The sequence below is a fragment of the Phaenicophaeus curvirostris genome, chromosome 20 (genome assembly GCF_032191515.1).
Source record: "Phaenicophaeus curvirostris isolate KB17595 chromosome 20, BPBGC_Pcur_1.0, whole genome shotgun sequence".
Classification (NCBI taxonomy): domain Eukaryota; kingdom Metazoa; phylum Chordata; class Aves; order Cuculiformes; family Cuculidae; genus Phaenicophaeus; species Phaenicophaeus curvirostris.
The window spans coordinates 2272988-2298264 of record NC_091411.1 but is presented as its reverse complement, the minus strand read 5'-3'; the positions used below and the strand labels follow the sequence as shown (position 1 = coordinate 2298264).

General features: G+C 45.9%; 1 protein-coding gene across 1 annotated transcript in view; it reads right to left on the bottom strand.

Moving 5' to 3' along the window:
- Positions 1-25277, bottom strand: part of PNPLA7 (patatin like phospholipase domain containing 7) — a 133980-nt gene that overhangs the window by 99576 nt on the left and 9127 nt on the right. The window contains exons 7-16 of the mRNA XM_069873000.1: positions 25108-25267; positions 24256-24336; positions 18025-18153; positions 16682-16762; positions 15978-16122; positions 15355-15447; positions 10846-10946; positions 9838-9984; positions 5243-5320; positions 4223-4428 (exon numbers count right to left, since the gene is read on the bottom strand). Coding sequence (XP_069729101.1) covers positions 4223-4428; positions 5243-5320; positions 9838-9984; positions 10846-10946; positions 15355-15447; positions 15978-16122; positions 16682-16762; positions 18025-18153; positions 24256-24336; positions 25108-25267 — 1221 coding nt within the window. The remainder of the gene's footprint in view (positions 1-4222; positions 4429-5242; positions 5321-9837; positions 9985-10845; positions 10947-15354; positions 15448-15977; positions 16123-16681; positions 16763-18024; positions 18154-24255; positions 24337-25107; positions 25268-25277) is intronic.

The following is a 25277-nucleotide window of genomic DNA, read 5'->3' as shown; positions in this document are numbered from 1 at the left end:
CAGTAGGTGCATCACTGTTTTTCTTTGGGCATTTTTTTCCTCTCTCTTTCTTGTTTGTTGTGATTTATTTCTTATTATTCATGAAAATAAGAAAATGAGAATCTCCTCTCCTCTGCAGTACTCTGCTCTGCTCGGGTGAGACCTCACCTGGAGCCCAACCTTCAGTTCTGGAGTCCTCAGCACAGGAAGGACATGGAGGTGTTCGAGCAAATCCAGAAGAGGTCTCAAGGATGATTCAAGAGCTGGAGCTCCTCGAATGGGAGGACAAGATGAGAGAGTTGGCCTTGTTAAGCCTAGAGAAAAGGAAGGTCTGAGGAGACCATAGAGCAGCTTCCAGTACTGAAAGGGGCTCCAGAAAAAGCCAGGGAGGGGCTCTTGATCAGGGAGTGCAGGAAGAGGAGGAGTAGAAAGTTTGTTAGCTGCAGGATTGTAGAGTGAGATGAGCTCTTAGGAAGAACTCGTTTGCTGTGAGGGTGGTGAGGCACTGGCACAGGCTGCCCAAAGAAGTTGTGGCTGCCCTGTTCCTGGAGGTGTTGCAGACTGTGTTGGAAGAGTCCTTGAGGAACACGATGCCGTGTGCGGTGACCTTGCCCATAGTAGGGGGGTTGGAACTGGGTGATCTTTAATGCTCCTTCCAACACAAACCATTCTATGATTCCATGAATACCCACCCCAGCCACTCACCGTGGTATCCCCCAAGCACGCACTGTGACATCAAAGCCCTCACTGCTTCTATTCCAGCACCAGCCTCTCCCAGACGGCTCGAGCCTTCACTCCAGCTGAGCGATTTGGCGAGGCTGGGAGTGCAGAGCGAGCCTTGAGCTCGGTGCTCGGCTTGTGCCCTCGGAACTGGTGGCTGCAGCTCTCGGAGCTCTCCGAGGAGCCACTGCAGGTTCTTCCCCAGCCGTGCTGGCTTCAGGCAGCCGGGGCAGCCAGGAGGAGCGCTGGTCGCAGCAGAGGTGAGCTGTGTGGGGAACCTTCCCCATAGGAAGTGGGTGCATCACTGGTTTTCTTTGGATGTTGTGTTCCCCTCTCTTTCTTGCTTGTTGAGATTTATTTCTTATTATTACTGGAAACAAGAAAACGTGAAGTTCTTAGGAAGCTTTGGCTGAAATGAGCATTAAGTTGTGGAGTGCAGGATCCTGAGGTTAATGGGGAGAGCATGCAGCAAAATCACTTCCCTGGACTTGAGGAGAGCCGAGTTCAGACTGTTGAGGCATCTGCTCGGTAGGGTACCATGGGATAAAGCTGCACATAGGAGAAATGAAAATGCCAGGAGGTCTGCATGGATGAACAAGGACCTCCTGGACCAACTCAAACAAAAAAAAGGAAGCCTGCAGAAGGCTGGAGCAAGAGCTGGGCACGTTTCCTTCAGGATGGAAGTAGAATTCCCTTCCAGCCCTTCCTGCTCCAGCTCATGACCAGGGCCTCTCCTCCTCTTCCAGCAGGACCCCCACCGCGGCAGCGGCACAGAGGACGAGGAGTCCATCCCCAGCAGCTCTCCCAGCCCTGCCCAGCGCCCGTGGAGCATGGCCGCAGACGAGGAGGAGCGCTGCCGCATCTGCCTCGACACCTGGGACGACGACGACGCCTGGACCGTGCCGTGCCGCCACCGCTTCTGCCTGAGGTGCATCCGGCGCTGGGCAGAGAGCAATCCCCAGTGCCCCCTCTGCCAGGGCAGGGTGACCGCCATCCGGCACTCGCTGCGCGGGGAGCGCTTTGAAGAGTTCCCCGTCACAGCCCCTGCGGCAGCGTCGGGACAAGACGACGGACGCGATGGAGCGGAGGCAGCGCCAACACCCAGCGAACCCCAACGCCGGACCCGGGATCCCGACTCCGTGGGTGGCCTTTCCGCCTCCACCTGGGGCCACCTCTTCCGCCAGTACCCGGGGCTCCTTCGCCACCTGCGGCCCTGGCTGCAGCGGGAGCTGGGGCGCATCTTTGGGCAAGAGCCTGCGCAGGACCTGGCGCTGCAAGAGATGGTCCTGAGCGCCCTGCCCGTCCTGGGGCTGCACGAAGAGCGCCTGGCTGAGGAGCTGCACGCCCACCTGCGCAGACACACTGCGGCCTTCGTGCGACGGCTTATTGAATTCATGGTGAGAGAGTGCAGGAGGGAAGCCTGCCACCTCCTGCACCACGGCGCACCCCGTTCGGCCAGGGGCTCCGAGCACAGCCCCGACGGCCTCATCTCCGCATCCTTCAGGAGGTGGCGCGATCGCAGCCCTGTGGGCAGAACAGGCTGGGTCGCCCACCAAGAGAGACGTCAGGGCAACCTGGTGGCCAAAACCAGATACAGCGGCGTGTGGGAGCAAGGCAGCTGCAGCTTCACCGTCAGCACCAGGTGGGCCACCTTCCGAGGGCAGCGGGAGCGCAGCCCCACGGCCACCACCAGCTCCTCTGCCTCCAGACGCCAACGGGAGCGCAGTCCCGTGCCCAGCGCCAGCGCCGCTGCCCCAGGACCTGCCCTCTCCAGCAGCGCGGCCGCCCTGGACACACAACGACTCCCGGTCATCTCGGCCGCTGCCTTGTGGGGGTGTCCCGACTGCCCCCCTTCCGTCCTCAATCCCACCCCAGGCCGGCGCCAAGACCAGCACGCGGCGCCGTGGGCGGCTGGTGGTGGGGACTGTGCTCGGCCCCAGCCACGGGCTCCTCGTCCCCCGGGCCCCCCTGCCGCCTGAGGAGGAACCAGCGGCTCCCAGGACTCTTCCTCACCCACCCAGAAGCCACCGCCCTGCGGATGCTGGAAGGCGACCCCGACAGGGGCAAAAGAAGGGCCTGGCCACCAGCAGGGCCACACGCTGAAGCCCTGGGGTCCACAGGACTCTGCTCACTCCTCCAAACCCCGTCCCTCCCTGACAATAAAGACGTGAAAATGGCAGGAAGGGTCTCAGTGTTCTTAATGATGCGGCTGCCAGCGTTCTCCCCACCCAGGCTGCTTTCTCTCCGTTTGCCGGGTGCTCGGACCATCTTTTCCTCCCAGCTGTGCTTGACCCTCAGCCCTGCGGGGTCAGTGTGCTGGGAGAGGGGCTACGGCTGTGGAGGATCCATTGCCTTGGGCCTGCATTGCTGGATGGTGTCTGTAGCATCACGGGGCTGCTCAGACCACCTGGAGCCTGTGTGCTGGGCTCGGGGTGTTTGTCCAGGGCTCAGCAGTGCAAGAGAGACATGGCCAGGGCAGACTGAGCGCGAGGAAGGGCTCTGGCCATGAGGGAGGAGATGCAGGAGGAGAGGCTCGGGGTGCTGGCACTGCTCTGCCTGGAGGAGAGAAGGCTCCTGCAAATCTCCTCAGTGTCTCCAAAGAGCTGAAGGAATGTGTAAGGAGGAGGGATCTGGGCTCTTTTGAGGGGTGTCCAGTGATAGGACAAGAGGCAATGGGCACCAGCAGAAACACAGGAACAGGAGGCTCCATCTGAACCTGGGGAAAAGTTTTCTTTACAGCAAAGGTGGCCAAGCAGTGGCACAGGTTGCCCAAGGGGTTTGTGAAGACTCCATCCTTGGAGACACAAAACCCACCTGGGCGGGGACCAAGTGGGGACGTCTGACCCCAGGGGGATCCCACGCAATACAACACTGCTCAAGAATGAAGATGGGCAAAGGAGGAGGAAGAGGAGGATGTTTAGAGTGATGGCGTTTGCCTTCTCAAGTAACCATTATGGATGAGGGAGCTCTGCTTCCGTGGGGATGGCTTAACACCTGCCTGCCAATGGGAAGTGGTGACTGAACTCCTTTTTTTGCTTTGCTTGTATGCGTGGTCTTTGCTTTAGCTATCAAACTGTCTTTATCTCGGCCCATGAGTTTTCCTCACTTTCACTCTTCCAATTCTCTCCCACGTCCCATTGTGGGAGAGTGAGCAAGCCGCATGGTGCTTAGTTGCTGGCTGGGGTAGAACCACAGCTCTTTAGTATTTTGGATTATTAAGTATAGGAGTCTTGGGTCATAAATCACATTCCACTGAGTTATGTGTTCTATAAACCTGAAACAAAGGAGGTATCGCTCATTTAATATTACCACGTTCCCTGTCTCACCTGTTGCTGCAGGTAAAGCCACCCAATAAATGGGTCAAGAGCTTATTTGTCACTTAAAACTCTCAGCTAAGCTCTCTTGTTCGCTACCAGAAATATCACAGCAGTACGACGCCACGCCCACCACTCCCATTTGTTCAAAAGGGCCATAAGACATTAAAAAAAAAGAAATCAATGTATGTTTTCATGGTAGAACTCACTCATAGAAATGGGACTTGGAAATGGACAAGAAGCTGCAGTCTCGATTGGCCTTGATGGTGAAAATCAGTGGTTCCCCCGTCAGGACAGCGAGCTGGCCAACAAGCTCTCCCGGGTGGGTAATGAAGAGGCAGGTGTCCTCCTCCGAGTCTATCTTCCGCTGGTACACGTGAAGCATCCCCGAGACCACGAAGCAAACATTAACATCCTGGAGAAAATGGAACAAGAGGTCAATACAATCCCCAAAGGTTTTAAAAGCTATTATCACGCTGACAGCTCTATCACAACCCATCTGTTGTCCAGAAGGCTCGCTATAGATTTTGAACAATTAAGTGATAAAATAAGACACAAAAGTGAATTATTAAAAGTAGGCTATGAATATTTAAAACTAAGCAGCCGCAAAATTGAAAAATGTGTTTCTCTTTGTATGGTTATGAGAAATGAAGGCTGCAGCCATAAGATCTCAGGAAAAAGCAACAGGATTGGAAATGGAGACAATGGGGTAATCACAGCAGCATGATAAGGGACAGCACAGTTCCGCAGAGCAGATGACAGCAGCACTGTAACTGGAGCTGCCCCTCATCTGCCTTGCATAACCTTGTCTGTTTACACAGCATTATTATAAATGAATCTCGTTATATCCTAAATACTCTTTGCTATAAACAAATAATACTGTATTTCTGCTAGGAGAGGAGAGAAAGAAAATAACTTTGCTTCAACTGAGTGACATCACTGAAAGGCCGCAGTGCAGGGCATGACAAAGTCTTCATAGACCTCAGGAAGGATGGAAGTGGGATGCTCCATTCCCATCAAGGTACGTAAGAGCTGAAAGCAGGTGGGTACCATATTTCCTCTCTGGCACCGGCCACACTGTGGGCAAAAACACTGCAGAATGGGATTGTTTCACCTCAAGAAGAGGAGGCTTGGAAAGAGTTGGCAGTGTGTGGGTTATTTATCATTATCAGTGTGTGGGATGCAAGGACTGAGCCAGTTCTCTCTGCTCTGAGGTGACGCTCACTCACCTGGTCTCCTTGCCGTGACAGCACAGTCCCAGCAGCAACGTGGTGCAGCGTCACTTTGCCATTCAACAACGAAGGATCCTGGAGAAGGAAGGGGAGGGGGACACTTTACATGTCTGTGCACATGTAAAGATCCAAGAACGCGAGGAAGAATAATAACTACTAAAGAAGTTATAAGTACTCAAATCTCTTTAAAATACAGTGCAGGATTTTAGTATTTTTCTACCCAACAAACACTTCTTCCAGAAGAAGAAAAGATTTAGAACACTTCAGTTGATCAGATGGGGCTTCTTAAGGAGTTCATATTTGCCAGTTTTGCCTCCAGACCCTTTCAAGTGTCTGTAACAAAGAGACTTACACAGTGGGCATGAAAATGATGGAATCCAAAGTTATTTTCCAAGAAAAATGACACCCCAGGAGGCTGCCCACATCAGAGAGGAATGGGACAGGACAATAACACTGGCTTCACCACAGCCTTTTCCCAGTCACACAGCCCAGCTGTGCTGTGCACACAAAGCACAATTTCATGCACACTGGACACCAAAAGCTTCCCCAATGAAATCAGTTCTCATGCGTGTGCACACATGGATTGCACAGGAGAGCAGGAATTTTCCTCCCAACTGCCTTTTGCCTTCCCAAAAGCCTGCCTTCAGTTTGGAATCAGGGACATGGTTTATGGCAGGTAGGAATGGTTGGACTCGATGATCCAAGAGGTCTTTTCCAACCTAGTCATTCTATGAATCAATCCCAAGCCCTCGTAGCGACAAGGCACTCGTCTGGCTCAGGGCACCAGGGGATTCCTTTCCAGCTCCAAACTGCTCAGCATCACCACCCTGAGCACATCACAGCCACGAGACACAGTTTTCTTTCCTCTCACAGAGCTGCCCAGACAGTCTGGTGTCCCACGTGCAGTCAGGATCACACCCTAACATTTCAGGTCATCCTTGCTCCAGCAAAACTTCCACCCAAACCAGCAAATCTTGCAAAGTTTTGTTTCCAAAACATTTTATTATCACAGCCAGAATGGGCAGGGGCAAAAGCACCAGCTCCATTACACAATTCTTGCATTCCACTAAAGGTGACAGAGCAGTCAGAATTACAGAATCATTAAGGATGGAAAAGACCTCTAAGGTCACCAAGCCCAGCTGTCAGCCCAACCCGACCACGCCCACTAAACCGTGTCCCAAAGTGCCACAGCCACACACTTTCTGAACCCCTCCAGAGATGGAGGCTCCACCACTGCCCTGGGCAGCCTCTGCCAGGGCTTCATGCTCCTGCAGTAAAGAATTTTTCCTAATATCCAATCTAAAGCTCCCCGGGCACAACTTGAGGCCATTTCCTCTTATCTTGCCCCTTGTTATTTGGGCGAAGAGACTAGCACCCACCTCACCCCAAACTCCTTTCAGGAGCTGCCATGAGCGATAAGGTCTCCCCCCTCAGCCTCCTCCTCTCCAGGCTAAGCAGCCCCAGGGCCCTCACCTCTGGTGGCTTGCAATTTAGCCTCCACAAGGCAAAGCCAAATACCACTGCATCCAGTGCTTTGCCTCAGAGGCAGAACCACTAAAAGCAAGAGAGCTGCGGGCACAGTGAGAAAATTCAGCACAAGCAGCTCAGCAGAATCTGCTCGAGAACAGCACGAGAACAAAGCAAAGCCATAAACATTTCACCATTGTAACTGTTACGCCAGGTTTTCCGCTTTTCCCTTTCAGATGGAAAAAAAAAACCAGAGCAAGCAAAATAATCAGTTATTCTTTACACCTACAGCTGAGGAAGAGAACAGATTCTCATCAGGAAATAGTTTTATTGAAGCCAGTCTGCTTCACGGGAACAAATCCAATGCAAAGAACCTGATAGGCACCCGTCAAAATATTTCAGTTCAGCAACATCAACTCAACTAATTTCTATGATGATTCTTCTAAATTTATACATTTATGGTTGTATAGTATTACCTACACTTAACGACAAAGTTTTAACTAGGAAAGTACCTCACAGTAAGGGAATACGAGCTCCCTGATGAGCTCTACTTAACAACAGCTTTTCTTTGGCTGCATTAGCTCTAACAAAAACTGCTGCAAAGATTTTCTTCACGTCTAAGACTCAGTATCGCAATAGATTGCACACAAAGCTGTGAAGCCCTCATCATTGGAGATCTTTAAGAACAGATTAGACAAAACCCTACCAGAAATGACCTGGCAATATTTGATTCTGCTCTGAGCATGGGAAAAGACAGAACGACCTCCAAGCAGTCCTTGAAATCCTACTTTGCTGTGCTGTTACCACCCTGATTAAGCAACAAAAGAGTCAACAAACAAGACAACAGAAAAGATCCACCCTGTGTAGTATCTTCTCTCTTGAATGAACAAGGCCAGCAAACCCAAATCCAGCAGCGCATTGTTACAGGGTTTGAGCAGAGAACTGCACTGACCCCCTCCACCTTCCTCCAGCCAGTGGCTTTTAGGCAAAGAGGCTGCTAGCACAACAAAATCCCATTTCATAGCAAGTTTCTTTCTGTTACTATAGCAGATAATAAATTGGCAGAAGTTTATGATGCAGAAGTGAAAGCAGAAAGCACTTACAAACGATAAACAAAAGCAGCAATTGACTGGGACAGATTTTTTGTGACAGAATGACTCAATTCCTCTATCACTCATGCAGAAGATTCGCCCTGCAACATTGTTTAACTCTCATATCCTAATTGCAGATAAAGCCAAAAACACGGAAAAGCTGTAGGAAATTGAAAACCAGTCATGACAGCGACTCAAGGAATTCCAGCTCTTTAAAACAAAAGAAAAAAAAATGTCAATTCTGAAGTTGGATATGCAACGGTGATTGGAAATAATACTGCCTCTCTCTCCAACAGGAAATGATCCCTTTTCTCTCTCTCTCTCCTATGAAAAAAAAAATAACTGAAAAACAAAACACCACTGTCTGTCATCAAAACATATTCATTTTATTCATACTGACTGGCTGTTCTGAAAAGCGACATCTTAAAATGCTTCCAGCCAGTGAGGAAACAAGAGATCTGAGCTGACTTTAAGAAAATACCTTAAGGAAATCATTTTCTTGATCTAAGTAGTACTGAACACAAATACTTTAAATACAAGAAGTTTTTTCTCCCATTGCCTGTAGAAGAATAAACTTCTACTACACTGCACAGAAACAATTAACACTGACCTCCAGATGAGATTTCTGGCACCGGGCCACATTCCATCAAATTGTGAAAAACTGAGTTGCTACCCGATTGGTTTGACAAGCCGACCAAATTTTATTATTATATAGATCATGTTAAAAGCACTGTCTTGTCTATTAGATGCTGCATTTCAAGAACATTGTTCCAATTAACTTCAGCTCTAACCTGTTTACTTGTTAATTACCATGAAATTTATTCTAGATTTAAAAAAAAAAGTGCTGCAATAGGTAGCATCAGTATCCTGGAATTTTGTTCGTAATCCGATGGGTCTAAAAGGAAGATATCAACTGTATATGGGATACAAACTTCCATCACAAGTGGTGTCTGAGGCCAGTCTGACTGAGAACAGAGGGCTGAGCAGAGCCGACGGAGGCACCCAGTTCTATTTCACTCCATCTGTAAGAAGAAGTTCTTCTAAAATAGCCTGCAATGTTTCATCAGGATACAAATGCCTGAGAAACTGAAAACGGCCATAAGCAGAGAGCTAAGTGTGCAGCACACCAACCGCCAGCACTGCACCCCTCAGTCAGCCCAGCAGCAACGCAGAGCACGGATCCCAGTGCGCTGCCAGCAACCCAAACATCACAGCCCCGATTTTCAAGTTGCAAGGGGAATAGTTTGCAAATCAGCAGAGAAAATTAAAATCCAAAAGTAAATCTATTAATTTCTACTAAGCGTTGTTTGGCGAGGTCTCCTAAAGCAGAGGAGGAGCTGCAGCAGCTGCGCTCAGGCCGCTGGCACTGAAACACGTGCGGAAATAAAACCAGGATGCCTGCAGCTGCATTACTATCATTTCCTTAAATTGCCTGAAGAGCTGCTGGGATAGATCCCCCTCTGTAATGAAACGCAGCTGGTATCACCAGAATGATGAAAAGAAACACTTGCATTCCCTCTTGCACCACAAAGGTGAGAAGTGAGGGCTGAGCTCAATAACACCAACTGTAAGGAGCAAGCATTTAACTTGGAAGGGAAGCACAGTCGCTCGGCTGTGAAATGCACTCACAGCCACGGGCCAAGTACAGAGATTCAACTGTGAACATCGAACGAGGCACTCGGATGCTATGCCAACAGGATGAACACGTTCAGCAATCACCTGAATGCCGTTACAGAACTTGTTCACACAGTGCACGAGAGCACGGAATTACAAGGCAGCAGGAACTGCATGTTTACTTCTCACACGGATAAATCTGTACGCAGCGCGAAAAGATTCATGCAGTGCATTTCAGTGTGGTCTTTTCAAATGGCAGAATAATTCAGATTTATTCTAGCCCTGCTAATAACTTCCACAGACTAGAGAATAAAACATTCAGCTAGTCTACAGTGTACCAGGGAGACAATTGACATTTAAGTGCCTGTCAGAAGTAGATAAAAGGCAAAACCAAAGCTATTTCTTCCTGCAATAACTTACATCAAGTTTCATCAAGGTTGAAAGGTCTTTCTTTGCTGCTTCAACGATGGCATCAACATGTTTGCTATTACAGGAATCTTGCACAGCACTGTAATGGAAAACTGCCAAAGGAGTTTCTGTCACCGTCACAGTCTTCTTCAATATCGACTGCAGAGAACACATACATAACCAGAGTCAGTTTAGATGTTATAACTGGCACCTCCCCAGCAGAAACTTGCTGTTTGCCCGTGTTCTCCATCCACCACGACTCATGGCCTGAACAAAAAGCTCGCTTTCCAAAAAGCAACAGCTTGCTAACTTCATTATCCTTGTATTTTTCTGCAAAACTTGACACTCAAGTCAAACAAAGTTACTCATCCCAGCTTGCAAAAGGGAAGAATGAGAGACTTCTCAGAAACTGGGCAGCTGCCAGCTTGATCAAACTAAAACTTGATCAACACCAAACACAAAGATGGAGGAAAAGATATAAAGTCCATCATGACTACACTGTTTCTCTTCAGATATTTTCGCAGTTTTACAACTCAAGAGCACTTTTTTTTTCTGCTCTTAACTTCCAGATCAATGGCTCGTAAAAAGCAGACAACAAAAAAACCCAGATTTATAAACCATGACTGAAAACCTACAGGCAGCTCACAGGTGGGCACATGTTTAATCTCTTGCTGCAAAGCAGTTCTCACAAATAAAGCACAGCCTGACAAATGTACCTTTCCAAACAATCCTTGTCATGAGTCAGAGGAAGGGAATACCTCAAATCAAGGAGTTGCAGCACTGCTTTGCCATGCCACAGAGCTTTGAGATCTGCACTATAAACCCTACACCAAAATCCACTGAAATGACTATAAAACACCCCAGTACCAAACCCCACAACAGCACCAACTCCCACAGCTCGTACAAGCAGCGTTTCAAAGACAGGGAGAAAACATTTACACTACACACACAATAACAATGCGTAAGGAACTGCAGTGCGAGACCCGTGCTGGAGCCTCCAAAAGAAGGAAGCAGACCCACCTTGCTCACAACAGGACTGCTGGGCATGTCCTCTGCGCCAAAGTGCACCCTGGCTCTCTCATACGCCATGTCCATGTCTGACTTGGCACCGCTGGAATTATCTAGGAGCAACAGAAAAATCCCTCTTTAAGCATCTCCTTCGTTCCAGTTTCTCAGAAAGACCAGACAGCACACAAAGTCAAGCAACTTTTTGTTTCTGACACTGAGGATAAAACAAAGTGGCATTCTCATATTCTTATTTATTTCGTAGTTCCTTTAGACCTGGAAGAGCTGATGGGAACTGTAAATCACCTCCTCTGAGCTCACAGATACCTCAAAATGCCCAAACCCACTCTGGTCCGGAGTACAATAATTTTTCCTGGACAGACAAACCAGAGTCACTCAGGTCTGGAGATCATCAGGAAGAGGCAAATCCAAACAGATTTTCCTCGCTGCTTTCAGGAAATGGTTCTAACAAACCTTTTCTCCACTAAATCAAACAACCTTTCTTTGTACACGACATACTGCAAGAGCTTTTCATAGGGAGATTATGATGATCAGTAAATTCTTTGAATCTCTCCATGGAAAGCATCTCTCCCCACGCCTAAAATAATTTCAGATCTTTCCTAGAACTCTTCCAAACTTCCCATGTATGTCACATGCCAAGAGATATAGAAGAAATGCCCTTCTAAGTGTTGCTTAGCTCATGAATTTGAACTCTAACAACTTCTATTCCTCCCTTCCCAATTTTAATACATCAACTACATTAGCTCCTCGGCCGCTCCATCCACCTCCTGAGACAATAACACAAATGTTACTGGGAAACGCTTCCTATTTAATTACTTTGAAGAGGATATCCACAGCCTGATGACCTACCAATGAGTTTAAGAAGCATGCAGAGATTGTAGATCCCTTTAACAAATAAACCTATAACCATTTCTTTCAGCTTTCTACACCCAATATATCTTAAAAATATGCTGCATTCAGAGAAGTCTAGATTTTCTCCCTTAGGCCTTTTTCCTTCTGTTACTGCATTGCTCTTGCACTTTTTTTAAATTCAAATTGCTGCTCAGACATAGGATGGGCCCTTAGGAAAAATAATTGCCCCTCACTGTTGAATTTTGTTACCTGATAAACTCTGAAAGGACTGAAATCATTAATTCTGAATTCCTCCCCCATCCTTCCCTCTCTCTCTACACAAACACTTGAGTTTGCTCAAGATTGCCCTGATCTTTGGAAAGGTACCTTCTGGAAGCACGAAGGTGCCCTATATTTACACCCTTGTAACATATATTCAGGTGAAAAAATCACTCTCCCATCAACAGCTATCTACAAGTTTACTTTTAAAAATACACTTATTTTATTTCTGAAGGAGCTGGACTCCTATCTCCCTCCAGCCAGGACAGGGAGAGAATCCTACCATCCCAAGGATTCAGAACTACCTCAGATGACTCTTTTCCATGTTATCTACACACGTGAACAAATTATGTCGGCAGGAAATCCCCATCTGGAGTCACAACATCACTTAATGATCAGCCTTCAAACCAGAAACCCAACAAGTTGACCCAAAGATCGTCATCAGCAAACCTTTCAAGGCATAAGACAAAACCCCTAAAGCTGTTTATTCTGCTGACTGAATTTCATAGGCGTCACATTAAAGACTCTAAATTAGTGATAAACAAAAAATAGCTGGGATAGTAGAAATAGCATGGAATTCCATATGGGCTGATGTGACAACCTGTCAATTATACTGCCCCACAAATCACAGGGTCAGCATAATTACTGAGCCCCATACACCAAGGGCCTTTTAAAACTAAACACAGGCTTCTCAGGTTAACCCTAAATAACCTGATAACCGGCAAGTAGGCACAAAAAGCATCCCCTACAGATCTCTGCATGTTAAAAAATCAGAGAGAGGAAAAGAGGAGGCATTCTAAGAGTGAAAGCGTATGTCTACCAGCTTATTTTCTTCTATTCAAAGTAGAATTCTTCGTCTCAGTTGTAGATATAAGCTTCCCACACAGCGATTAATTAAACTGTCTTGTTGCTCAAATTGGAGTTTGGAAGGCTACAGCAGAACAAGCTTTAACCAGAGCTGTTGAGTCAAAGGAACAGAAGGCAGTGGGAAACAAGAGCGGAATGCAATCGTGTTTGATGAACACATGCTCACTGGTATCCCACACACTGCTGGTATGGAAGTAGTTGCAAAAACAACAGCAACTGACAGTCCCTGGCAGCATTTCAGCTGCCTCCGGCCTTCCAAGCGCTCCCTTGCTGAACTACCTGCTTTTCTCAAGGCGGTGCCGTATTTACGCTGTAGGGCCACGGCTTCAGCTTTGGGGAAAGAAAAGCAGCTTCTCTTAATTTGTAATAAAAGAAACCCATCCAACAAATCAATAAAAGACAACTGCTGCCTAACCTTAAAAAAAAAAAAAGTTGGGAACACTTACTTCCCGGAAGCATAAAATGATGAAGTAGAGGAACCCATTTTTTTTGGTTTGTTCACTGAATTCTTCCGCCCACCAGCCCAGTGACACCACGTGATTTAACTCTTTCTCCACAAAAGGGGTCAAGATACTGTAAAAGCAGATCAGACTAACTTGGCAGGATGACATTTCCTCATCTAATCAATTCCTACGTTTCAAGTTAGATAGCAACACAAAAAAACAGGAGAACAAATTGCACCCCAACTCCAGGAGAAATTGAGACAAAAAGGTTTTCCCCAAAGCCATTTTTAGCAGTTTTTGTCAATTCTGATGACTCAAGCGAATCAAAGAGATGCTGAGATAACAGCACCTGCAGGACTCTCATAACAGACAGTCCGCTCTTCCCTGAATAATAAACACAACCAATATCCCCATGGAGTCTGAGCACACAGTAGAACAGAATCTGAAGCAAGATCTTGATCTTTTCATTACAGACATCAAGAGACCTTCTCTGCAAGCCAAAGAGCGGCTGCAACCTCAGTGCAGTGAACAGAAATCAGCTCCCTTAACCAATGCTAATGATAATTACCCTATTCGATATGCTCTTCCTGTCAGTAAAAAATAACATTCTCTCTCTGCTAAGCTCTGGGTACCCTGACATAACTCTTATGACACATAAAAGGAGGAAGGAAGGACAAACAGGCACATTTCCTGCTAAGTAAGCAGAGATCCTTGCACATAAAAGCTTCCAGGAGCACACACCTTTAAGGTGCTACAGGGCTGCAGGGGTAGATCCCACCAAACTCCATCCACCTGGGGGGACGTCGCTACGTTCAGAGGAAGCACTGATGAATTCACCACTGAATCAGGTCTGCTGGTGCACAGGGCTGCACAGCACAAACCAACCTAACACATGAAAATAAAGCCAGGGCTTGCATGGGTGACTTCAGTATTTTCCCTCAATTTGTTTTCCTGGTTCAGAAAGACAATCCGCTTATCACCACGCAAAAATCCTACCTCTCTGCCAGCTCTGCCCTTCTGGACAGTAACATGGAAGTTAAGAAAAACCGTACCTGGGACATTGTACATGTACATAACAAACTGAAAAGTAAGTGAATCAACTCTTTATTGGTAAAAATGAAGCAAGATGCAAGAAACTCTGCTACCCTTTCTTCTCCTCTCTACATGCCATCATGTTAACTTGACAGCAGACAGACCTCACAACGAGGAGAGCCTCAACACTGAGGGCTCCTTCAGCCTGTCTCCCTCCTCTCTCCTCGTGTCCATACTCTGTAACCCCTCATAATATGTTCCTATATCCTAAACTATTTAATAGTCAAAAGAAACAACACATGCGTCTTCTAATGCACGCACCTTTATTCCACTGATTAAATGTTATACACATCTCTATTTACAATATCTTCATAATTACCTCAGTATCTAAGCACGACCTTACAAACACCTCAGGATGGTTGGTGTGATACTCAGCTAATGAAAAACAGATGCCTTCCTCCTGTGATACACCCAAAAAGTGCCAGTTTCCCTGCCTGGCGTATAACACCAAGAGAAAAAGTGACTTGGAGGAAGATGTCACAGTGCAGGTGGCTGGAGTTCACCAAAATTAACACTGCAGCAGCAGAGCAGCTCAGCCTCATCAATGTCTCAGAGCATTCAATGATAAATCACCTTTATTACCACTCAAAAAACATTCAGCGAAGCCACATAATGTGCATTTTGGGACAATCAGCCAAGCAAGAATCGTGTGTCACCTTTTGAATGAAAGATGATAGCATATCATCATAACTCACTTTATTAATTGATAGGACTGAAACAAAGCTCTTTCTTTGCAGGTGTCTAGGTAGCCACGTTACTGCATGTTCCCCACTGCTAATAAAGACAGCAAGGGAACGCTCTTGTAGATAATTGCCCATTTATTACTTCAGAGAATAACATTCTGACAAACGATTTGGAAGCAGTACTGGTGCAGGGTGATTATCTAAGGTAAAGGGGAAGATCGTCCAACCCAGTGCTCAAGGGGGCACGAGTCTCCCCCAGTATGATGAGATACATGACATTTCCCACAATTTTGCCAAGTGCTACTTACTGGAAGCCTCTGCAGACCCTGCACAGGGAGGTGAGGAAAGGCTTCTTCTGAAAACAGGCTCAAAGTTCTCTGTACCAGAAATCTTCAACATATCTGAAATTCAGAAACGAAACTGTTACAGAAAACGAGCACAAGGTACTCCCTAATACAATAAAAAAATTTCACTGACAGCAAGAACCTCTCACTTTCCACTTTGAAACCTTATTAGAGGCTGTGTTTGAAAAGCTAATGTTAAACATAGTTTAAACCTGCTTCCTACTTTCAATTTAATTAAATTTTTTTCAGGTTCTGAGGCAAAATTCAGCTCAGTATTTTCCTTGATTTAGCTTCCACACTGGCACTTCAGCCTTAAAGCCTGCATATATCCACCAGTTCTTGTGCTAGCATCTAGAGTGCAGAACCTTTGTGGGTCTTCCTGTGGAGTTAACATTAGCAGCCACGTTTTATCCTCTCTCCCTTACCCCTTGGCATCATTAACAACACAGTAATAATTTCCTATTACAGCTAAAGACCATCCAAAGACTTCAAATCTGGAACCTTATCTAAGCCAATCCCTAATTACTCTAACCAAACAAAACTCCTCTGATAGCTCAGCAATTAAAGAATATCACAAGGACAGTTACCTGTTTCCAGTGCATCCCCAGCTCTTTCAGACTTCTCTCCACGATCCTCCTCTGATAAATTGGACACTTGTTTTTTTACTGCTTTGTTCAAACCTCCTCCAGATGTTACACTCGACACAGAGACAAGCGGGATGGCTTGGCTTTGCTGCAAGAAGCAAGGTGAAGAGGCAAATAAACCACAAACTCATACATGTTAAACAGGAACGGAGCCCATATTGAGCCCCGTTTCTTCTCCCAGCTGCTCAAAGATCATCAAGGGTGGCCTTATAATGACATCTGCCAGCTCCCTCAGCACTCAGGGGTGCATCCCATCACAGCCCACAGACTTAGCTATGCCCAGTTTGTTCAAGAATTCCCTGGCTTGATCCTCTTCCACCAAGGACATGTCATCCTTCGAATCTTTACAAGTAAAAGTGACTCTGTATTGTTAACGGCTGCCAGGACCACTGAGGTACACAGTGATGCACTGACATCACTTCCAAGTGACATGCTTCTTCAAACATTTGAAACTAAAGCCTCCTCTCAACTCCCCAGGCATCAGCACAGGTTAGATTTTATGGGTTGGTTATATCAAGTACCTGGCTTCTCAAGCACTGTCATATTAAATTAACATTTGCTTTATAATTTCCTCAAAGAAGGGACACCTCTCTGTGTCAGGTCACAGACCGCACAGGAAGGGCAGGTGAAATGTACCCCCGACTCACACAGCTGAAGAGCTCAGTGGTCAGACCGAGGTAGTTGTGCAAAGCGAGGAAGGTCACTCTCTGCAGCCTCACCATGATGATCTAGAAAGGGGAAATCAAGAAGCAATAGCAGTGGATTTAGCATTCTCCCACACTCACCCTTGCATTTAGATAATTATGTACCAGAGTATCTGAAGGCACATCATAAAAGGCAGACTGCACGCTAAGCTGAAATCTCTTTTCAGTAGTCGATAAATTGAGGCAAAGATGGATTCAAGTGGTTTACCAAAGACTTCACAGTCATTTAATGGCACAAAAACCCAAAGCCTAACTCCCAAACACCATATAATGCTTTTTGTTTTCTGTAAATATTAATAAACCTGCTTTGATATGAAAGCTTTTCCCTTCATTTTCCCCCTTCTCATTAGAAAAATTATTCCAGCTTTGCCGACACAGAACCTGTGCCACCACCCGACAGCTCTCATGGGGCAAATTAAATTGGTATCATGATCTCTTCTCCTCAGCCATCAGTACTAGGAGGTTCACGTCTCATAAATCATCCAGATACCAGAACAGCTTGCAAGGACAAAAAGATTTAGAAGTGACAGTAAAACAAAAGGACAGACCAGAATGATCAGGTGACATCCCCCCCCCACCCCGGTGAATACTGTTCCTGTGGGCAACGCAGCACTGGGCAAACTCCAGACTGAAACTGTTAATACACCAGTCCCTGCAGCAGCTTCCGTTCGCAGGATGCATGAGACATTTGCAGTGCTCACTGGAGAACTCCCCGAGCTCCCGCAAAGCAAGGGAAGAGAACTGAAAACTACAATAAAGCACAGCCCTTCCCACCCACAGGGACAACTGCTGCTAGAGTGGAAGCCCGCAGGCCAGCCTGAAGTCTGCAAAGCATCATCCTTCAACAAACAGCTCCTGGGATACAGCAGCCCCTGCTCAGACTATGCAACTGTCTTTTCCATAATGTGAGCCATTCTCAAGTCCTGCTGGTGCCCAACCGTGACGCAGAGATCATGTCAGCATGTTCTGCCCCACCACGACTAAAGAGCTCACAGCTCAGGTCAAGAGGATATCCGTGCAGAAACTGATTCAGTGTGTGCATACATATATATGAATTATTTCTTCCTGCATGTGATCAGTGCTGAGATCATCAAGTCTAGGACTCTTACAAGCGAGTGGAAAAGCAAGATGAGTCCAAATCTTGAAAAGAAGCCATACTGAGCAGATCCATGTAAGTAAAAGGATGATGAGCTTGCTGAAGTTCAAAATGTATGTTTGAAATTAGTGTGAGTTTTTCCCGCCCCCCCCCCCCCCGCCCCCAACTTCTACTTAAAAACAAAGCTTACCTGCACCACTCTAACAAGAGTTTCAGGATATTTCTGGAAAACATCTTGAAAGGCGCTTGCTGGAAGCCGCAATATTGCAGACGGAATGGCTGCTCGGGCTGAGACTGTTTTATAAGGAGCAGGATGACCCTAAGGGAAAGTTTCAGAGACACAAGGTTAATCCACCAATTATCTGACCCAATTCTTCCCAAATTTCTCCTTTGATATTGTATACGCTTGACAGACGTCATCTGACCGCAAAAACCCTTCAACTTGTGCTCTATGACCTGCAGGCGGTGTAATGAGGGCAGCCCGGCCAGGGGAACGTACACGGGCATTAAACAGAGCCAGAGGTAGGGAAATAAGAGCTACAGGAAGGTGTCAGGTTCAGGGGACCTGGCAAGTCTGTCAGCTGTGGTACAGTTTTATTACAGGCAAAGCCAGCTTTCAGGAGTATTTCAGCTTCCAGCTCTTCCGGACCGCAGAGAAAAGAGGTTTTGCTGTTACCTGTGCTGATGAGCAATCTGTTTGCTGCAACAACAATCAGACTCACATAATGAGCAAAAAATAGACTATCCAGATTTTATAGTTATTATATACATAACGGAATAAGACAAAAACCAAGCAGATTTCTTGTATTCTAAGATACATATATGGATCTTTGTACATATTCCTACATCTACGAGATATTCCAGGTGACAAAGCCGAGCGCTTCTCTTTACTTAACATAAACCGGACCTCGAGCACGCCAAGCAGCTCAAGGAACAGATGGAGAACTCTCAAACCAATGAAAATTAAAACTGCCAGTGGGTAGAAAGCAGAGATTTTAATGCTGGAAGGCAAGCCTCTGGTTTCGGATTTTCCTTCTTGAATCAGAACACATTTCAACAAAAACCTAATGCCAAACACTTGGACAAAAAAATCCAGAGAGCTCTCCTTCTACCCTATTAGTACATGCTGAAAAAGAATATCTGCAAGCAATGAATTCATTACTAACACGTGAAACCCACTATTTCTAAGATAAAAGGAGCCTTTTTGTAGTACGGAGCATGGCCTAGGGAAGAAACAGAGTTTCTGCTTTCACGCAGCCACCTCACACATTCTGATGCTTTCATTCCTCCTCAAGAGCAGGAGACAAATTTTTCTGAGCACTGAACACACCGACACTGAAAGAAAAAACCTGCAAGGCTTCCAGAGTGTCAAACAACTGAACACAATCACTGCAGAAGAATCGCTGCTAAAGAACCCAGCACAACCAAACAAGATGCATTCCGTAACAGCTTTGGAAAACACAGCTATAACTCTGCTTGCCCTGCTGTCTGCAAGCCTCAATGAAGTAGATCCTAAAATTAAATTAAATTAATTGGAACCACTTTCTTAATTACATCAACTTTAGCTGACCTTTTTATAAAATCCGGGGATGATATTAATAGCTGTGATTTTCGAGTTCCTGAGGGAATTCAAATTTTAAACATCTCTGACCCACAGTGCAAAGCTACCAGGCGTCCTCAAATTTGCTGATTTTCTTTTAATTAAGTAAAGAAATTCACAAATGACATTTCTGTGCTTTTGCTGTACCCAAAAATAAATGCAACAGTCCTGTTTCACAGGCCAAAGCCTGGCTTCAGACAAATGTCATTTGGATTTCTCCCTACATTCAAATGTAAAAGGAACTGCATATACAATCCTTGGGCTGGAAGGGACCTCAAAGCCCATCCAGTCCCACCCCCTGCCATGGGCAGGGACACCTCCCACTGGATCCAGTTACTCAAAGCCTCATCCAACCTGGCCTTGAACTCCTCCAGGGATGGGGCAGCCACCCCTGCTCTGGGCAACCTGGGCCAGGGCCTCCCCACCTGCACAGCAAAACATTTCTCCCCAAGATCTCAGCTCCATTTCCCCTCTTTCAGCTGAAAACTGTTCCCCTCATCCTAACCCTGCATTCCCTGATCCAGAGTCCCTCCCCAGCTTTCCTGGAGCCACTTTAAGGACTGGAAGCTGCTTTAAGTCTTCCCTGCAGCCTCCTCTTCTCCGGGCTGAACAACCCCAACTCTCTCGGCCTGTCCTCATATGAGAGGATCATCTTCATGGCCTCCTCTAGACTCGCTCCAACAGCTCCATGTCCTTTCTGTGTTGAGGACTCCAGAACTGAATACAGGATTCTAGGTGAGGTCTCACAAGAGCAGAGGGGCAGAATCCCCCACCTCGCCCTGCTGGTCCCACTGCTTTGGATGCAGCCGAGGATACAGTTGGCTTTCTGGCCTACTGTCTTCTTTTGTCTCCATATATCACTGTACTTGCCATCATCTGCATTTCCTAGCACTCTCTGTACCAAACACATACTGATAAACTGAGAAAACTTATTAAATCTGTAAATGCTTGTCCTTTGTCCAGCGATGAGTTGAATGGTGTCCCATAGCAGTTATTCCAAAGGGTAAAGTGAGCCCTGTACTGCACAGTTATAGAGTTTGCGCTTTACCCAGAGAAGTTTATGGGTCATTCTTTGCACAGCGTTCGATTGAGGATAAAACAGTTCCAACAGCATCTTAGAAGCCCTGTGTTAATATAATAACAGATAATGATGCAGCAGCCTTTTTCTCCAAAGAACAGGCCATTCCTACTGATTTTCAGGTTATAATTTTTCCTTTTCAAGCTCCCTGCATCCAAGCATCCTGGTGCTGCAAGGGCCAACCCCCACATCTAACTGGGCTGGAATGCGCTGTCAGGGGGACACAAGGAAATGTTCCCATAACTGTCAGCTCTCTCAAACACAATGTCATCAGCTGCACGAGACAAACACCACGTTTCCATTATAATATTTTACAGCCACACATTCAGGTCACAAGGAGCTGTTAAGTTATAATCAGTAACGAATTAGGGATTTTCAACAGAGAACTTTTCGTCCTCAGCACACGTAACTATTTACTTCTGTGTCATTCCCAGAGCTGCAGAGCAATCAAGTACTGTAGGTTAGGAATGTCACAGCTGAATTTGAATCCAGATGACAGCAAACAGCCAAATTCAATGAACTTGATTAAGAAATCTGCTACAGAGGACACCGATGCCTCACATTCTCCTGCCTGGAGTGGCAGCTCCTTTTTGGACTCAATAACCTGTCGTGTTCTCCCTATTCCCATTGCTTGACTTTTGCCTTCTGCTGCTCCTACCTGCCATCCTCCACACAACATCACCACTGCTGCAACCCAAAGCTCTTGCAGCAATCAATCATTTCTTTATAACCTCATCTCTAATGTCCACTGCCATTTAAATAGACTTGAGCCTTGCAGGCTCACTTTTATCCAAATGTTTTTCCAGATCCTTTTAATCTTCAGCCTTTCATTGTTTTCCCTTTAGTCGCTGGCAGTTGGTGAATATTCCTCTCGGTCTCTTCTTTTTCATTCCAGCTATGCGACTCGCTCACAGATTTCAAAATACCATCTCAACATGGAGGATGAACAGGAGCAAAATCCAAAGCTCTCGCAATCAGCATCAAACACTGTCTCTATTTTCCCATTTAACTCTAAACAGAGAGTTTTTCTTCACGAAACACCTTTGACAGCACCAGAAGTACAGGAGCACTCAGAACAGCCTCTAGAAACTCTCACATAGAAATTGCCAATGCTTAGTTCAGAGATTACTTTAACATGTGAGGCTGTATCAACACAGATTAACTACCACAGAGAACTGTTCCAAAATTCCAGGAACAGGCTAGCATCTATCTAGATTCAACAGCTTCCAGTTTCTCCTTCGAGTTGTGAGGCAGCAGCATTTACCTGTCCTCAGAATGAGCGAAACACAGAACAAGCCTCTTCTGTCAGAGCTAGTAGCTTTGTAGTTCATAGACTCGAATCGAAAAAAACTGGAACATTAAATGACAAAAGAACCCCTTGTGTGAATTTTCTTTTAGACCCAACAAGAAGAGTTTGCCACTTCTTGCAACAGCCTCAGTTTTCCTGCACATCACTCAACCAAGTAGGGGGCTGGCCTGACACCGTGCATTACAAAATCAGTCACAGAAACCATAATCCAGCTCAGACAACTCAAATCCTTTCTTCATGCCAGATCCACGTGTTTAGGAGTACAGTGAAACCTGATTAAGGTTGTGTTGTCTGTGAGAAGTTCTCAGCCTTACTCATTAACATGGAATGCCACTGAGAAGTCTCTTCTAGTTTCATCAACACTACTTTCTTTCTGTTTGCCTTCTCTCTTTTAAAACTACTCCTATGCCTAAAAGCAGCAAGGGGCATAAGGAAAAACAGAAATAAATCAACCAGATCACAAAGCTGGGGAAAAGGGGAAAAAAAGAATTGAAAAAATAAATGAGAACTAGTCACTACAGAAAAAAAAAATCTGCAAGGTTTTTCATTGTGTGCTCTTTCACACACTGATGGCTCTTACCTACACACTGTCAAGTTTTATTTTCTGACTTACCAGCAGCAGAACTAATGAAAAAGAAAAATTACAGAACAGAATCATTAGGCTGGAAAAGACCTCAGAGATCATTGACTCCAATCGTACCTGTCTACTACTAAATCATGTCCCCAAGCACCTCACCCGCTTTTAAAACCCCTCCAGGGATGGGGACTCCACCACCTCCCTGGGCAGCCTCTGCCAGTGCTTGAGAACCCTTTCAGTGAAGAAATTTTTCCTAATGTCCAATCTAAACCTCCCCTGACACAGCTTGAGGCCATTTTCTCTTGTCCTATTGCCTCTCACTTGGGAGAAGGGACGAAGACCCACCTCGCTACAACCTCCTTTCAGGCAGTTGTAGAGAGCAATGAGGTCTCCCCTCAGCCTCCTCTTCTCCAGGCTAAACACCCCCGGCTCTCTCAGCCATTCCTCATAAGACTTGTTCTCCAGACCCTTCACCACCTTTGTTCCCCTTCTCTGGACACACTCCAGGACCTCAATGTCTTTCCTATAGCGAGGGGCCCAAAACCGAACCCAGGATTCGAGATGCAGCCTCACCAGGGCAAAGCACAGGAGGAGAAGACAAATAAATAACAGAACAAGAATTTAAAGAAAAAAATAACACAAAATAAATGGCAACCGCCATTTAAAACAAAATCACAAATTACTGTTGTAGAAGGATTTCCTCTCATTTATTAGCAAAAAATACTGGAGAAGAACATGACCATCACATTCCTACACATGGTCCTGCTCTATAGAACAATGTCCTTAAGGAAATTTACTGGTGGACGTACCAAGGGCAAAGATGCTCTAAATCTGCTGTTAGTATGGATTTGACAGCAAGAACTGGACTCGTACTGTCCAAATTATTCACTTGCCATTACTTTCTACAGAAGAAAGCACTACTGAGCTTAAACATTGTTTATCACATTTGACAGGTTTGATGGAAATTTTATATATATCTGTACAGCTGCTTGCATCTGAAGTGGCAAAGAGCACTTTACAGAATCTTAAAGCCACTCACACGTAAATTAGCAGTTCCTTTTAATGACAGGAGATGGCCAAGCACAAGAGAAATGTGATACAAGGTCAAATATGAACAACTTCCTGATTAGATTATATTCATCCTCTCAGCTATCAAAATCCTTCGAGTAAACACTTGAAGTGTTTGTGTTTCAACAAAGATGAATTCACCACTACCAGTTTAGGTATTCCTGAAAAGAGGCATTGTGACAATTCCAGCAAAAACCCTCATCGTCATTCCACCTGAAACAAAAGCCACAACACTAATTTGTGCAACAAATATGACCAGCTAGCATTGTGCTCATTGTGCCACCTGCCAGAGAGCAGCACAGCCTTCCGATGGTCACCAGCAACACTAACGTATTTGGAAAATATTAAACCCATCAACTGGTTTCACAGCATAATTACAATAATAACTGTCAAGAGTTATTTTCATTAAACTAAAGGAAAATAAATTCAGTAAATAACACTAAGCACCAAAGCCTGGATTTCTGGGCCATAACCTGGTCCTCCCGACTGCTCTGTGACCTTGAACAAATCAAACCATACCTCAGTTTTCCAGCCATAGAAGAATAATTCAGATCCTAGTGCTTATCAGAAACAGGCAGCGTTATGCTGTCAAGTATACACCTTTCATAACTAATGAACATACCCCAGAGCTAAGTTTACAGTTGTGAAGGCCTGGGAGGAGGAAAAGAATTGGTCAAAGAAACATTTTCCATTCCACTTCTCCCCTACCAACATTCAAAGCCTGTTTGCCCCAGCAGTCTCTGTGACACAAAGCAGCACTGCAGAAAACCTGCACATTCAAGAACTCACCGTGATAACATCGAGAATGCTGAGAAGGCTGTGGACGCTGTCTCCTGCCAGCACCTCCTTGACAACCACTTCTGTTCCATCCTGCAAAGGTGGAAGATTACTGCAGGGTCACAGCAGTATATATGGCCCACGTGGAGCATTACAGAGAGCTTAACTTGCTCTGCCCCGCTTCCCAGATACTCTAAACAGCCCTAAAAGAAATGGCCCCCCGTCAAAACTCAGGTGCTCGTCTCCTCTCTGCTGTGATGGAGTGTGCTAATTCAATCCCCCAAAGTTTTAAACCATCATTCTAAAAGTAATGAATTAAAAAAACTAAAAGCCGGTCTGGTTAGGGGGAGATGTGACCTTGTTGTCTTTGCTAGGTAACAACCAAAAAAAGCTTCCTTCACTCCGAGACAATTCCCTCCCTTATCAAGGGATTATGTGCCAAGAGCTAGTAAAAAACAAAGAATAGATAATATTCCATAACAGAATATTACAGAGGGACATGTACTTGGTCTTCCCGCTCTGCACACCTATTTTATGATACTACTGTTCAAAAGGAGAACGTTTCCAATGCTATGAAAATCAGTTCTACCTCATCCCCCCTCAGCAACCATGCAACTAGAGTACGCAAGAACATTACAGAATGCTTGATCAGCATCATGTTCCACTCACTCATCTATGACACCAGGGACAACAGCTCAAAACCTTGATCTCTATCAATCTCATGGCCTTGAAGGGCTGGGGGTAATCCTTTCTAAATCACCATGATTCCAACGCCTAAGTTTAATCAATGCCTAAGGATTCCTGCCAAGCTATTTGCTCTGACGGAAGACTCGCCTCAAGAACCACAGACCAATTTATCCTTACGCTTTCTTGAATGCAGACTTCCAGCTTGCCATCCTGCACAACGTAGATGCTGTTGTCCAGCTGCCCAGGACGGAAGATGTATTCCCCTTCATGCAGCTGCACAAAAAACATGTGCTTGCACAGTTCCAGGAAAAGAGGTTTCTCAAAGTGGCCAAGGACCCTGCAGGACA